Raw genomic sequence first — 16,230 nt, forward strand, 5'->3', positions numbered from 1 at the left:
CATTTGTTTTTAGCACCGATACCGATATTAATTAAAATCATGAATATCGGTCTATCACTACATAATATACGAATAATAGATGATTATAAATAATTATTGAATGAAAGACAGCAATTTAAAATCGTGTGGGGTAAGCAGCTAGGTGCCTAGGTCACCAAATAATTGTTTCTAATGATGTAATGTAGATTATATCTTTATCTTATATCATGTTTCAACTGTAAGTTAGGCCTACTTCAACAGTGGAGACTGGAGAGAGAGAGCGGGGAGGGGATAAAAACATGCAATATTACAATAGGTTTGTGTGTGAGGTGTGATGTCGTGCTTCTTGATTGGTCGAGTTAGTTCCTCTTTCCCCTGTTACACCGACATTAATAACCTAGAGAATACTGTGCTCTGTGTGTTCATGTTCGACTTCAACATGAACATATTAACTTATTATATTACGTTCAGAGAGAGAATATCTTTATTGTCATTGTACAAGACAACGAAGTTGAAGGCAATCCAATGCATTAAAAAAAGACATAAATACATCTAGCCGCAATTTAAGGAATAAGTGTCAAGTGTCAGAGTTCAACATCTGATGGTGCAAAATGAATCCATAGAAAAACATTTTCATTTTAATACCTTTTAATGTATTATATCAGATGTAATGTTACATAATGAAGTCTAATTTATTACAATTATTTACCCGTAACCCGCTACCCAAAAAGGGAGGAAATGAGAAAAAGCCTGAGCTGTCTATGAGCTAAACGAAGAGGGGTCACGTAATTCGATGGGTCACCCGTTTCGGTGTAACCCCCGCGGTGCGAAACAGTAGAGTACACTGGCTGTGGCTACACTAGGCAGGCGTGAAGCGTCAGAAGTCCGACGCGTCAGGTCTCACTTTAAATCCTTCCGGGGCTTTGGGCGGTTCCTAGAGGAGACGCACACGGAAGCCTATTTAAACGCCTGTAGTCCTCTATTTCTTCGTTAGCGAAGTGGGCGTGAGAGGGACGTTTGAGTGACAAGATGTTGACACAGACAAAGGCGCATTCTAGTGTAGGCTGTATGGTGCTGTGTTGCTACTTGGCTATGGACTTATGACTGTCTAGTCGACTGGTTAACATACGTGCCTTTGGAACGGGGGACCCGGGTACGCCTCCCGGCCGAGGAGTTTTAAAACTAGTTTTGTTTTCGCCGACGACTTGCGGACGGACAACTTACATCTGACGCTCTCCTCCGCGCGGCGTCAGATGTAAGCTGCCGACAAGCGTGTGTCACCCGGCGGTGAGAAGGAGAAGGAGATTTTTGATTGATTGATTTAAATATTTATTAACAGTTTGCAGAATTACAATACATTTCAAGCACAAACTCAATACAAAGACTGCATGTTAACTGTGAGTGGACGAACCAATTAAGCATTACACTTGTTTACAACAGGGTCCACATTGTTCAATTCATCAAAACATTAAAGACGTACAAATAGACACTTCTATATAGTTAAAGAACAGAACAGGAATTCATCATAAAACAATGTTCCCTGACCGGGAATCGAACCCGGGCCGCGGCGGTGAGAGCGCCGCACCTTATCCACTAGACCACCACGGAGATGGATAATGATGATGAGAAGAGCAGCACATGATGAAGAGAACGGGCTATTTTATAAAGTATAAAAAAAAGTTATTTTCAATGTCATGGATCAGGGTTACAGTAAATGACAATGTAATTCAGCCAGGGGTGCCATGGATGAAAAGATTACAGGGGTGATCTGAAGCAAACATGAGAACCAATGCTTTACTTTATTTCTTCAGACGATTTTTCAATGTTTTGTTAATAATTTGGACATAATGTTACTTCGAGCAGTTCGAGCTGCCCACTGCCCAGATGTCTTCCTGTATCCCTTGACATGGCTTCACAATTCCCTCCCAGGGGGCGTTTGACAGCGTGAAAGAAGACAACTACAAGTATAACTCCTCCCAGTGGACGGGCTGCAGGCTGCATCTGTTCCATTGGCTAGTGCCTATCACTGCCGGGTGACGCGCTTCATTTTCACGCTTGTGCGCGGCTTCCATTTGAGTCTGTCCGTCGCGTCCATTTGAGACTGTCCGTAGCGTCCGTCGGACGCGGAGGTGGAGCTTATTTTCCATCCACCAGCTGTCTAAAAAACCCACGAAGAAGAAAAGTTGAGCTTCAAGTTCACGCCTGCTGATGGCTAGATGTGCTCACAGGGACTGCGAGTAGCCGTTCCTACTGTACACACGTGAAGGTCAGGGTCTGACTGAGGCTGAGCCATCCATTCATAAATTAAATAGTGTGTTTTATTGTATTGAGTGATGGACGGTAAAGGAGCCGCCGCGGACCCTCAGCTGCAGCACTTCATCGAGATTGAGTCTCAGAAACAACGCTTTCAGCAGCTGGTTCACCAGATGACTGAAGTCTGCTGGGTAAGTCACAACCACTTTCTAGTCCTGCACTTCTTATCGTTGCAGCACAATAATAAACGTTCTTAAGTTGTAGGTTTAAATTAATATGTTTGAGTATAACTGGCTGGGCTATTTGTAAACAAAAAGAAAAGAAAAGTTATACAACACCAGGCATAACTAAACTCATTTTGGCCTGCTATGTACAAGCTAACCGGCGTTAGCACGGTTAGCTTGTGGATTGAAGGTACTACTTTAATAGTACCTACTACCTTCAATCCACAACGGTAGTCATGATGATATCCAGGTTGCAGGTTGTGTAAACTAACAGACATACTGTAAACTGCCAATATTGTGCCATGGTTATTAATTTATTAAACATTCAGAAGCCAAATGTATGTACAATTGTACATCTTAATTGACGTCTATAATATAAGGGCCTAGGCTAAGTCTTGAAATATGTTATGCCACCAAAATGTGGAATGCCAAAAGCCATCCAAAAGTGTGACTCCTCCCGCCATGTTAAAATCGCACCTGTCTAGACAATGCCCAGTAGCTTGCCAAAAGACACACACACACACACACACACACACACACACACACACACACACACACACACACACACACACTTTACGTAGGGTCCCTGTGCATTTATTCCATGCTCTATGGTAGGCAGATGTACATACCATCCGTTCAGGCCGTGCTGCGGCCTGGTGGTGGTGGTGAGATGTTTCAAAAGATGCATAAAGCGGCTATAGGAGACAACAGAAACTTGGGAGAAATTTCATTTGGCGCAGATGCCGTTGAGTATTTTTAATCTTTGTTTGACCGTTTTGGCTTCTCTCTTCCTCACTTCCTTGACTTCCTTATTGACTTCCTATTGTACTGCCTCCCGCACAGAGAGTGGCTAGCTGCGCGTCCCTACGTTCCTGCCTCTGATCTGCTCTGTCTCAGCTAGCCAGTCTCGGTGCGGGAGGCGGTACAATGAGAAGTCAATAAGGAAGTCAAGTTAATGGCATCTGCGCCAAATGAAATTTCTCCCACGTTTCTGTTGTCTCCTATAGCCGCTTTATGCATCTTTTGAAACATCTCACCACCACCACCAGGCCGCAGCACGGCCTGAACGGAGGGTATGTACATCTGCCTACCATAGAGCGTAGAATAAATGCACAGGGACCCTACGTAAAGCGAGATCCAAAATTCAGAAAAGCTTTACGGAGGGTTCCGAAAGGGGCTACCTCTACATGTATGTTCCCGGGCGGCACAGACCTTAACCTAGTAGTCGGGACCTCTGTCAGTCTCCCTGGGATGGAGGTCCCCCCAGTCAGTTGAGCGTGGATTTGGAGTGATGACGACTGTAGGCTATACGGTGCTGCGTTGCTACTCGCCCATTGGGCCATGGCTCTTTAGTCGACTGGTAACGTATGTGCCTGTGGAATGGGGAACCCGGGTTCGCTTTTGCAAACTGTAAATAAAGTATTCAATCAATGCATATTTATTCCAGGATAAATGCATGGACAAACCTGGCCCAAAGCTGGACTCCAGGACAGAAGTGTGCTTCGTCAACTGTGTGGAGCGCTTCATCGACACCAGCCAGTTCATCCTCAACAGACTGGAGCAGACCCAGAGGAGTCGAGGCTCAATCTCATCAGACAGCATGTTAGACTAGTCACTGCATTAGACCTGAGAGGACTGGGGAGACACACACACGCGCACAGACACACTGATCGCGTCTGTCGGGCCTGACAGTCTGTGTGGTGTAATTATTTCAAATATCTGACAACTTGGAGAGATACAACAACAAAGTGTTACTTTACAAGTGCCTCAGGTTCACACCATGGCATGTATCAATGTTACCAACACTCAAGTTTTGGACTATTTCCCTCCAGCGGGACCTGGGGTCATATTGTATGACATTTTCATTGTGGGTCAGTTGCAAAACACTTCACGTTAGTTTTCTTTCTTAAGCCGGGTAGTATACAAGGAATGATGTCCCATCATTGATGAACCTAGGCTGCTCTCTGCTACGGTAGCTAGGCAAAGGGTTCTAGGATGAAAAACAAATGTGTGGGACATTGTGTGCCTCTTCTACCCAGGGAAAAGAAAATGTCTTGACTTACAGTAAGAGGCATGATCTATGGCTAAAGGAAGTGTACATATGCAATAAATAAATAAATTGCAACTGTACCCACTGCCTATTGTATATAATTAGCATATACACGGTATACGTTTGATGACAAAGACTATACCTCTGCTGTCGTGAAGAAACCACCCAACTCCAAAATGTTCATTTTTCAGGAAATTAATCTAAAATCAAATGTGTTGAAAACAAAGCAATACTGCAGTGCCTCATCAAAGTTGGTGTTGTGACTTTATATATTGTAAATTAATTGCATGAGAGGGAGAGGTGGTGGAGTCAGTTGCTTTAGCAGACAGTTTGAAGGTCGGTCCAATGGAGATAAGGTTTTGTCCAAAGCGTCTTTTTACTACTTTCCATTTGTTCAATATTTTCGAAACACACAGATGTAAAAGGTGTTCAATAGCACTGATTTATGCAAACAAAAAACAAAAAACTCAAACGTAGTTAGGTGGTTTCCTCCAGACAGCAACGTTACAGTTAACCACTTGTAACATGGAAGTGAATCATGCCATGACTCGGGTATAAGGCTGGTCTATCAGTATGTTGTCAAAGGTGTTGTTGCATGGGTGAAATAGAATAGTACCATTTAAACCATGTTGTAGCACTACATAGATATTGTAGTGAAAATGTGAATATTTTAATTGCGAGGATGGTTGTCTTGTCAGAGTACAATTTCCTTGCAGAATGTCATTTCAGTTGGTGCCACGTACTACCCTATGAATTGAGTCCTATCATTAAAGGTGACGAGTGATTGCTATAGTTATGTCTCTTTAGTAAATGGAAAATATATTTGTAGGTCGAACTCAGGATAACATTATCCAATCATTGTAAAACTGGAAGGAGGGTCGGGGCTCTGAGCTTGTACATCTATTCTTTTGAAAAATATTGAAAATAAAAATGTATTTCTTTAACAATAATCTTCCCTTCTGGGGTTCTGGTAGCATAAAACATTTTCAGACGGGGGTCCAGAGCCAAATGCATCTCAATTTTGGGGTCCTTGACACAAAAAAGTATGGTAAACATTACAGGAGATTAAAACTCGCCCAGAGGGGGTCACTATTCCATTCCATGCCACCTCATGCCCTGCACCACCATCTGGTCCCAGAGAGTGAGCATTTTACACCAAACCATTATCAGTGGTGGAAAGTAACTACGTACATTTACTGTTACAAGTACTGTACTTCCATCCAGAAAACGGAGCACCGTGGCACAGTTGGTAGCGCTGTCACCTCACAGCTAGAAGGTACTGGGTTTGATTCCCGCTGGGGGTGCTGCGGAGTGGGGACGGGTTCTCCTCCGCGTCATCAGTGCCCATACGCTAGGTGGGGTTGGCGAAAGGGCCTTTTTCTCTGTGGAGTTTGCATGTTCTCCCCGTATCCCCTAGGGTAGGTACCCTTACAAAAATCATGCAGTAATCCTGGTCTCTAAACTGCTTCCCCCCTGGTCAACCTGATGGAGGGGAAAGGAACTGGTTGGAATAACGTGTTCCTTCCAGCGCTACATCCTACCGGGGAAACGAAAAGACGAAAAGAAGTGGCTTGGGCACTCATACATTGAAGGAAGCATGAGGTCAGTCTGTTGCTCTTCCCAGGTTGGCGGAGGGAGTGTAGAGCCCAGGATTACAGATGACACTGGGTGAAAAAATGGGTTACAAAATCGTGGGATAAAACGAAAATGAGGGGCATGATTTGTGAACCTTTCTGGTGGAAAAGGCATACACTAACTCTTCCCAGAGTTCCTCCCTAACCTGTCGGAATGTTTTGGCACAATGCTCTCTCTCCCTATTTGTGGCATGTCATACACAAAGAACTGTCATATTTTCAAGATTATTCCAAAAGTAGTGGAAATAGATAAGAGATTCTACAAGCTCACAATGCTTCCAGATCAGCAAGACATGTTAGCAATGGCAAGACATTATCCCTGTTGATACTTCTCTATTGCACAGTGAAAGTTTAATCTTTGAACATATGGCGAAATGCATTTGTTCATTAAGGCTAATACAAAAAGGTATTACAGTAACTTATTCAATCTTGATCATCAGTGCCAAAAGTGAACGTGACCCATAATCAGGAAAATTAAAGCTTTTGCCTTGACTTTGGAAAACAGTTGGAAACTAGAAAAAGTGACCCTCGGGGCACAGGTCTCCACCAGGATAATAGAGTTTGTGATGTTTGGACAAAATGTGTAGGAGTAATAGAAAAAGTTAAGTGTATACATGTTTAGAAGTGTTCAAGTGCGCATACAAAGTTGTACACAGATCGGTGCAGTCATAGGTGAAAACATGAATTGGCCTGTTGTAGCGCCACCATGAGGCTGATTTGAAAGATTTTAAGTGCCACTTCTTCCTCTGCCTAGTGGGAATGTGCGTGCATACTGCATAATGTCACGGTGTACATGTTCAAAATGGACCAATCCTGCAAACTTTGGAAGGCAATCTTAAGCAATCTATTACATGACTATGAAGATAGTGTATAATGATTTGCGTGATGTATGGGGTATGGATAAAATGTGTACGAGTAATGTACCTGAAATGTGTTTTGCAAGAGTCAGCCTCATGGTGGCGCTATAACAGGCCGTTGTGGAAAAATAGGTTCGTCTTTTGGAATCCACTATCCAGGGAGTGTGTGTGCACAGTTTGGCATCGACCAGGCCAACGGTGTGGGAGATTAGCTGTACATAGACAGACGGACGAACGCACATACACACGGACGGAGTGCAAATCATACTCTCTCCCCATGCCTTCAGCCTGGTGGAGACAATACAATACAACAATGTTCACAATGTTAAAAGTGCAAAGGAATGCATATACTGAGTAACACCAAGGCACAGTGTGTTTTTTACAAGCTTTTCAGCCCTATAGGCAGTCATGATCAGACTCTAGAGATTGTACATAAATATATCTACATACGTTCTATAGTAGTCTATACTACTCACATGAACTACAATAGGGTGCTTTCACAGACATAGTAGTAGACATTTGGAAAAGATGTGTTATCACCTACATTATAAATCTGTCCTATATGTTTCATCATAATGATTTGGCTCGACTGAGACAAAATAAATACATCTTTGCTATAATAATAAAATAAAATAAACTTTGGAGCTTATATAAACTCAATCAATTCAATCGTGCTAAAATCGCAGCTAGACATCCAGTGTTTATTGTTTTAAGGCAGATTTAGTAAACAGATTGTTTAAGTTGGCACATCGTAAAGCTTGGCAGAGGAACATAAAGGCTTTTCAGTGACTGCCAACGGGCTTTGTGCTAAGTTGTAACAAAGCCATTGTTCCTCCTCGTGGAGTTCTCCGGTGGGTACCCTGCCTTGGAGCCCCCTTCCCTGGGAAGTGTCATGTCATCCTCCACTGGAATCTCGTGACTGGGGAGGGCCACGTAAGACTGGTGGCCCCAGGGCATGCCTTGAGGACCCTTCCTCAGGTGCAGCGGCAGGGCATCCCAGGTGAAGGTAATGTCCTTGAAGGCGTGCAGGAGGAAGATCCCCAGAATGATGGTGAGGAAGCCACTGATGGTCCCCACCACACCGTCCGTACTCATCCTCAACCACTCCTTGAAGAGGATGGCAGAGCAGGCCATTACGGAGGTGGTGAAGAAGACGTAGTAGATGGGTGTGACGATTGAGGTGTTGAAGATGTCCAGGGCCTTGTTCAGGTAGCTGATCTGAATGCTGACACAAACCACCAGGCAGACAAGTAAGGACCAGAACAGTGGCTCCGCCAGGACCGCCGTTCCAGCAAACAGTTCCTTGATGCCGATGCCCAGGCCCTTGACGCAGGACACAGAGAGGGAGCCAATCACGGAGCAGATCAGGATGTACACCAGGACGTTCTTCTGGCCATACCGCGGGGCCACGCCGAAGATGAGAGCCAGGGTGCTTATCACGATGCACACAGCAAACACAATGAACCCTGGGATGAGGCACGCATCAACATGTTACAATAGGCACAGGGTTGTCATTCTTCAGCATGGCAAGATCAAAATGTATATTATTAACCACTTAATAATGAAAATAGGACCTGGCAGCCCCATTTTGACCAAATCTTTATAGGGGAGAATTGCTCAAATAAATTACAAAGCAAAGCAAAACCGCCATAAAACAAAACCCGTAAATGGTCATAGAAAAACCCTGTAAGAAAAAACTAAACCAAAACAAAAAGACAAGAGATGTTTGAATAGTCAGGGATCAATGTGGAGACTGAGAGGTAATTTGTTGTTGGCCTCACGTTAAATGGTTCCCTTGTGAATAGAGTGATACAAAATATCTTCTGAATGTATTGGGCTGAAATGATTTCATGGGATCGTCAAGAAGGCAAGGCAAGGCAAAGCAAGTCAAGGCAAGGCAGGTTTATTTGTATAGCACATTTAACACAAGGCAATGCAATGTTGCAGTGCAGAAGAAAGAAAAAACATCAAAGAGGAGAGAGGTAGACCTTTATTAATCCCACAAGGGAAATTCGGTTTTGGCTTCACCCAGCTGATCACTGCTCAGGTGCCCAAGATGAGTGCTTGGGGTGTGTTACGGGTTAAGTGTCTTGCTCAGGGACACTTTGACACGGATACTGGACAGGCTAGTTGGTGACAGGAAGTTGTCTATGGTATTGTATTAATTTTAAAGGAAAAGCACAATGGCTGTGTTTTCCATTATGTGTACTAGATATATTGCAAAACAGCATAAAAAAACCCCTGAAACGTCTCATGCAGTAACTGTAGGAGAGCGTAGCCTCTTTGACCAGAGTCCTGCTCTGTCCATACCTGGGTCTATGAGCTTCTCAGCCATGGCAGTGAGGGAGGCCACCTCTTCCTCCTGGGGAGCATGGATGACCATCACCGTGGAACCCAGGATGCACAGCAAGCAACCGATTTTTCCATGCACATTCAACCGCTCATTCAGGAAGTAGGAGGAGAGCACAGCACTGAAAAAACAACAAAAAACATTGTAGGTCAGCTCTGAGGTACAACTGATTTGCCAGTGACCCTGTCTGATCGGTCAAACCTTTTTGCACGATTAGACACACAGATGCACAGACAGACCCTCTTAGACTAGTCGCCTGCAGAGTAAAAATTGGCACACCCCTTTTACATTAAAACCTATGGAGAAATGACCAAAGATGACTTGCATAGCACAGAAGGCAATGGCATTTACCCACATGAACCCTAGCTTCCTCATTCTGAAGATTTCACAACGTTCTGCAAAAATAACTCATCTGCTATTTTCACTACTTGATGTACAACAAAGTGTTGACCTCCAGTTCTGTGAATGCTTGTTATGTCAATGATTGTGATTTAGTGCCCTTGTTTGGCTGCTGATTTACATCACATGGTCAGTGTGCTTTTTGGGGTCGAGCGGAGTGCTTTCAAAAGTGTAGATAGATGCGCAAATTGCACATACAGTATGACATGGGCCGTTTTTTTTATCTGCTACCAATCATATTAGATGGGGTTAAGGAAACAATGCGGGTGGACAGTGTGAACACTGAAACTGCAAACAGTTGCAATCATCACTACAGCATTGGCAGTTTGGTGTAAAGAAATAATATGTCCCTTAAGGTGTCATATCAACAGAGTGACACATACACCGGCTTTGAATGCTATCAATGCACTGAATGGGAATTATCGCATTGAATGGTCTCAGTAGCCGTCTACTGACCTACCAAGATCTCAGTAGCTGCATTCTGTGCGTTGATGACGGCTACTGTTCTGACAGCGACGGAGGTGCGTTGTTAGACTACTAACCCAATTATTAACACTAACCCTAAATCTAACCTCAGTTTTAACCGGCCACGTAAGTACCATAAGTTGTTGTATAACATAGTTTCACATTGTTTTCGCGTCTGCGGCAGTAATTTCACTTCTGCGTGTCCTAGTCGCCTACTACGGTAGGCATTATTCAGTATGTACAGAGGAAGAGCAGAGTTGTGAAAGCAATGATCAAAAAACAAGAAACAAATTTACCTCACAAGTACACTCATTGCTCCGAGGGGAGTTACCAGTGTGGCAGGTGCAAATGCATATGCAGCGAAGTTAGCAGCCTCACCAACTCCCACTGAAACACACAGAAACAACCACTAGCATTCAGGATCTATAAGGGGTCTTACAGTTATGTTATAGTTGGGGAGTCTTCAGAAATTCTTCTTGTCTAGCCTACATGTGCAAATGTGCTCTTTGAAGGAATGTGTGCTTCAAACAGATGTTGTGGGTATTGCTGTTCTACTGAGAACGCCAGCAAAAATACCAAACCCACAACAAACAACCATCCCTCTCTTTTTGAAAACAAAGGCCACACTTTTATAGAGAAGGTTAAGGCTGACAAAATCAAACAGAGAACAGACTACACATGATTCAACACATCTGTTGAAATAAAAAGTACGGGTTTATTGGTCGATTTAATCACTTACTTGAAATAAGTCCTGCCCACCATAGCCATTCCTTCAGGTAAGCATACCCCCCTTGACCTGTGAAACAGAAAGCATGCACAGGACATATATCTATAATATCTGAAAATGACCTGACCCAAATATCAGTCTGGCAGTCATTATTTAACTTTTTGGATGACATCTGAATCTGCAATTATGCAGCCAATGTGTCCGGATTTTTAATTACTTTCGACCTGGCGTGCCTTGGTCATTATAGGGAATGTTTTTGAAAACAGCCGATCTACAACCTAAGAACGCATTGCAACGTGACACGTTGTGAGCTTATAGATTTTTTTAGGGGTGCTACCGTGCTAGGCTAGCCCTATGTCCAGCTTTGTGTGTACCCCATATAGCAATGATTTGATTGGCTGAGCACGGAATGTGAGGATAAAAGGTGAGGACAGAAAAGTGAGGACGCCTAAAGTGATTGGCCGGAATGTGATGATGTATGATGATAAGAGCTCCCCTCACTTGTGTGATTTCTTTAATAGTAAGTGGCTCAATAAAATAAAGCTACATTTTGTAATATTTACATTATAAAAGCAGTGAGGAAGCATAAGACAAATAAAGCAAGTCATCCTGTATTTGAGGACTGTGCAGTCGCTTCTTTTCAAAGGTCATTCCTTAATATTTGTTCTATTCACATAATATAACAGTCATCATCATCATCATCATCATCATCATTTTTCGACTGCGGTCGAGATCATGGATTTCACATGCAACGCCAAACTTCCCAGTCCTTCATTGCCAGACTTCCCGGTCCTTCATTGCCATTAACAGTAATAATAATTGATTGATTGATTGATTAACTTTATAAACTGTTTGCAGAATCCACAGAGGTGATTTACAAAGATTGTTAAAAGGATAACACAAAAAGCTTGTTTCCATTGTGGTCCCCTGTATTCAATTCAGAAGCATTAAGAAATTATCAAAATAATATAATATATATATTCTATATATTCTAAAATAAAATGTTTATTTATGCACATATTTTTGTGTTTACCGTACATACCTGCTCTCATAGAACCTTTCCCAGCCAGTCGCAGGAGGCCCTTCTTCTTCAAGATGAAGCTGGTTCCTATGAAGAGGCTGGAGCTCACAGCAAGAGACAGGCCGATGTAGAAATCCTTGCGGCTGGCATCCATCTAAAAGAAACATTCACAAAAACTTTCAATTTCCAAACCAGTAGTAGCCTCCCCCTCTACTCCAAATCACATGACAGTCTGGTTCTGTCCCCCCCCAAAAAAGAAACACCACACAAACAGTTATGTCTCATATTAAGTGCTCAGTTCTCGCAGCTAAATCCAATCTAACGTGTTTATGTATTCATGAATTAATTAATTGTGTTTACCTTCAACTCTCGCCTCAAGCCATTCGTTAGCTGCCTAGTGCTGCGCTTTTCTTTTCGCAGATAAGTAAGTCTGGGACCGAGGCTAAGTGCTGTGCTGCGCCTGCTTGCTGAAGCAAGCGAGCAGCTGACTGGCTGCTGCCGTGACGTCACACCCGGCACTTCGCCGTCCAAGGTGGCCATGTCCGCTTATTATAAGCCTAATTATTATTACCGTAATTAAAGCTGCTATAAGCAATAATATGTCAACTTTGTAATGACCTTTTTTTGGTTTGTATTCAGACAGACATTATCCATCTGAATCAAGGAAACAGAACACTGAACCTGTGTTCTGTTTTGTGTGATATATATATATATAGTGATATTATTTTAAGAGTCATATTCATTAATAATTAGGCTATAGTGGGAAATGTGACCAGCATAGGCACCACGGACATCTGGGCACCATATGTTTTGGATGACTGGGCACTTGGACATGTGGGCACTTGAACAAATGGGCACTTGGCATATGTGGGCACTTTTACAACTGTGTGCGTAATGTGTTGCTTTGTTATTGGTAAGTGTGTGTCTGACTGTCTGTGTTGATAATTGATTTATTAACAGTTGAATTACAGTACATTTCAAGTACAACTCATTACAAAAACTGTTAACTGTGAGTGGACGACACCATAAATCATTACATTACACTTTACCGTATTATTATTCTTTTTTGGCAGGTCTACTACAGACAGAAACCGCCTCTAATGGTAGCTAACCAATCAGCCCCTATTTTGTTCACCGGTCACCGTCCAATCCAGCAGTGGATTGGTTGGTGGCCTTGGTTGACGCGAATTTGGTCCAATCGGCGCATTCTAGCCAGGACGTTCGTCCAATGGCGTTGAAGAGGCTGCAGACTGTATGCGACGTTCATGTCCGCCCCCTCCTCCTGAAGTTAGCGGCGCATAATGTTGTATCATTTCTAAAGAAAAACGACTCTCAAGGCGTTGAAACTTTAAACGTACGGTATTTATTTAATCAACCTTATTAATTAACCAACGGTATTTTAATTTATTCGTCGTGATTATTAAGCAACCGACAACAAGGACTCACTCCAAAGGTGTGTTGAAATTGTGTTGACTCTAGTTGTGTTAGCTTCCTGTTACAGTATATATGGTTAGCTTACTTAGCATGATGCGAGGCTAACTTAGTGATCTGTCTTTCTGGAGTCTTTGATAGCTTACGTTTGCCCTACAGTGGTTTTCAACCTGTTTCATATCAAGGTCCATTATTTATTCTACATTTGAGCCACCTTTTGATGAGATTTTGCCTCGATACTACCCCTAGTACTACACTCATTCGGAGCTACAGAATGAGCGACGAGCGTATAGTACTTAACTAGGGACTGATGGAACGTATCGGGGCTACACAATTCCTAGCTCTGGTCCATAGCCTTCTGCACTTTACTGCCGTTAAGTGCAGGAGGCTATGGCCCAGAGCCACACAATTCCATGCTGTATTGATATGGTACCATCCATGTTTAACAATAATGTAACTCTTGAGAGCGTAAAATGAAACCAAATTGGCCCCTTAAGATACATAAGGGTCCATTTGGTTACCAACTCTCCATGGGGACCACCTAGCCCCTCTCGGAAAACACTACATAAAGCTTTTCTGACAATTAGATGAGTTTTATGTAGGGTCCCTGTTCATGACTATATTTTCGTATGGGAATTCCCTCACACGAAAAAATGTCGTCAAAGAGCGCAGACAGGCCATAAACACGTTGTTTATGTTTTAGTATGGCTGCGTACCAGGTGGCAGGATACTGATGCAACAGGACCCAATGCACTGGGTCTAACAAATGTCAGAAACTTCAGTAGCATTGGGTTCTGCTTGGAGGGCTAGGGACCACCTGGAACCCCCTCAAGGGCCACTGGTGGTCCCTGGACCACTGGTTCAAAACCACTAGCCTAATGTCTCTTAGCTGAAGAACAGTAGTAAGGATACAGTTGGATCATTGCGCACGTTATTTAACAACCTGGTGACCGTGATACGTATAATTGCTTCATAAATAAGCATTCGCTAAACACCCATTGCTATATGACCACATATAACACATAAAACAACAAATTAAATACACTGACTTTGAGACTGACACTAGACATTTTGCTCTTCGTGAGACTGGGTTAACAAAGTATGTAGGCCTTAGGGCCTACATAGTATATATGCTAAATTGCAAATCTGTCACCACTCACCAGTAGATCGCACTGATTGATATGTTTTTATTGACAATATACAGAAAATACATACATTCATCAAAAGGATAACACAACCGGATAACACAAGAAAGCTAAAGGCTTATTTCAATTGCAGTCCCTTGTGAAATGTATCTGAAAAATGTTAAAAAAAATACTAATACAATGTACTGAATATAATGTACTTTATTGCACTACTCTTTCAGGTTCATCATGGGTGAACCACAGCAGGTGAGTGCTCTGCCTCCTCCGCCCATGCAGTACATCAATCAGTATACAGATGACAACATCCGTAAGGGTCTGGCCCCGAAGCCACCTCCAACCATCAAGGACAGCTACATGATGTTTGGCAACCAGTTCCAATGCGACGACCTCATCATCCGGCCCCTGGAGAGCCAGGGCATCGAGAGGCTCCATCCCATGCAGTTTGACCACAAGCGGGAGCTGAAGAAACTCAACATGTCCATCCTGGTGAACTTCTTGGATCTGCTGGACATCCTGATCAAGAGCCCCGGCAGCATAAAGCGCGAGGAGAAGCTGGAGGACCTGAAGCTGCTGTTTGTCCACATGCATCACCTGATCAACGAGTACAGGCCGCACCAGGCCCGGGAGACGCTGAGGGTCATGATGGAGGTGCAGAAGCGGCAGAGGCTGGAGACGGCTGAGAGGTTCCAGAAACACCTGGAGAGGGTGGTGGAGATGATTCAGGGTTGCCTGGCCTCGCTGCCTGATGACCTGCCCCAGACGGAGGGCCCCAACGGAGCCGGGGAAAGGAGTAGGAGCGTGTCTGTAGTAGGCGGTGTCAGTGGCCCCTCTGGTATGGCCCCCAGATTGAAAACGGAGCCTATGGACATAGATGAAGCAGGGGCCAGTTGTATGGTGACAAGCCAGCAGGACAAGAATGTGCAGGTGTCACAGAGGGACAAGACATTTGACAAAGACGCTGCCATGTGTTGTATTATTGATGAAATTGCTTAAGTTTTTAATGAGTAATTGTTTATTATTTTTATGTGTACGTCATGTAGGGTTTGTTCTGTTGGTCCCCCCCCCCCCTCATATGCATATTCTTGATTTGTAATCTTAAATTAAACATGGAGCTGTTAGATTATGTTAGTTTACAGTACACACTACTTAACAACCCATTATCTTAACGACTCCTGTCTTGATATCTGCATATTTTACAAAGTTTGGATTGTATTGAAGTGAAATGCTGCTCGCATAATCTCTTTGGGTAAAAACAAAAACAAAAAACAATCCAATAAAGCTAAAATTATTTTATATTCTGCCAAAAGTGTCTAACTGGAAATACAGGAACTAAAAGGCGACTTGTACTTATATTTAGGACACTGAAGTTATATGGGATACCGATACGTATGGAAATGTATAATCCTGTCCACAGCAGTGTGAGTGTGAGCACATGCAGGGCTTGGCTGTTCTGAATCTGCACTTAGACACAAGTTAATATAAATAAGCAAGCAGAACCATGTGACGTGCAAGATTCCCACGTTCTACTTGCGTCTGCAATGTATTTGCATTATCCACATCTGCAATGGTGGTCATTTCAGGTCAAAGGGGATGTCACTGTGAGTTGGACACATGGTCCAATCTGGTTTTGAATTTGAATTTTTGAAATTCATTGAAAATATGTGCAAATTTGGTGTGCATATTCATTGTTTTTTT

General features: G+C 43.1%; 3 protein-coding genes across 4 annotated transcripts; 2 read left to right on the forward strand and 1 right to left on the reverse strand.

Moving 5' to 3' along the window:
* The first annotated feature begins 2,215 nt into the window (after positions 1-2,215).
* timm8a (translocase of inner mitochondrial membrane 8 homolog A (yeast)) lies at positions 2,216-5,296 on the forward strand. The gene is made up of 2 exons (XM_083785479.1): positions 2,216-2,423; positions 3,904-5,296. Exons 1-2 carry the CDS (start codon positions 2,313-2,315, stop codon positions 4,066-4,068), a joined length of 276 nt encoding a protein of 91 aa, XP_083641605.1. The 5' UTR covers positions 2,216-2,312; the 3' UTR covers positions 4,069-5,296.
* Positions 5,297-6,466: 1,170 nt separating this feature from the next.
* On the reverse strand, positions 6,467-12,439 carry LOC310873139 (magnesium transporter NIPA2). The gene is made up of 6 exons (XM_083785451.1): positions 12,320-12,439; positions 11,981-12,113; positions 10,951-11,007; positions 10,508-10,598; positions 9,308-9,468; positions 6,467-8,463 (listed from the first exon to the last, which is right to left on the reverse strand). The coding sequence occupies exons 2-6, from the start codon at positions 12,111-12,113 to the stop codon at positions 7,805-7,807; spliced, it is 1,101 nt and encodes a 366-aa protein (XP_083641577.1). The 5' UTR covers positions 12,320-12,439; the 3' UTR covers positions 6,467-7,804.
* Positions 12,440-13,233: 794 nt separating this feature from the next.
* Positions 13,234-16,022, forward strand: med7 (mediator complex subunit 7). Of its 2 annotated transcripts, none has more exons than XM_083785924.1 (2): positions 13,234-13,313; positions 14,757-16,022. In XM_083785924.1, the coding sequence occupies exon 2, from the start codon at positions 14,764-14,766 to the stop codon at positions 15,526-15,528; it is 765 nt and encodes a 254-aa protein (XP_083642050.1). In that variant the 5' UTR covers positions 13,234-13,313; positions 14,757-14,763; the 3' UTR covers positions 15,529-16,022. The 2 variants fall into 2 exon arrangements, with proteins under 2 accessions (XP_083642050.1, XP_083642049.1); XM_083785923.1 differs by having other exon boundaries at positions 13,241-13,412.
* The last annotated feature ends 208 nt before the right edge of the window (positions 16,023-16,230 follow it).

The sequence above is a fragment of the Protomyctophum parallelum genome (assembly GCF_964188405.1).
Source record: "Protomyctophum parallelum genome assembly, chromosome: 16".
Lineage (NCBI taxonomy): Eukaryota > Metazoa > Chordata > Actinopteri > Myctophiformes > Myctophidae > Protomyctophum > Protomyctophum parallelum.

Excerpts from the sequence above, each read along its gene's own strand:
- LOC310873139 (XM_083785451.1), bottom strand. The coding sequence starts at position 12,113 with ATGGATGCCAGCCGCAAGGATTTCTACATCGGCCTGTCTCTTGCTGTG. Across the intron at positions 10,599-10,950 it reads GTGGGCAGGACTTATTTCAA|TGGGAGTTGGTGAGGCTGCT; the intron begins GTAAGTGATTAA and ends TGTGTGTTTCAG. Across the intron at positions 8,464-9,307 it reads TGAGAAGCTCATAGACCCAG|GGTTCATTGTGTTTGCTGTG; the intron begins GTATGGACAGAG and ends GCCTCATCCCAG.
- med7 (XM_083785924.1), top strand. The coding sequence starts at position 14,764 with ATGGGTGAACCACAGCAGGTGAGTGCTCTGCCTCCTCCGCCCATGCAG.
- timm8a (XM_083785479.1), top strand. The coding sequence starts at position 2,313 with ATGGACGGTAAAGGAGCCGCCGCGGACCCTCAGCTGCAGCACTTCATC. Across the intron at positions 2,424-3,903 it reads AGATGACTGAAGTCTGCTGG|GATAAATGCATGGACAAACC; the intron begins GTAAGTCACAAC and ends TATTTATTCCAG.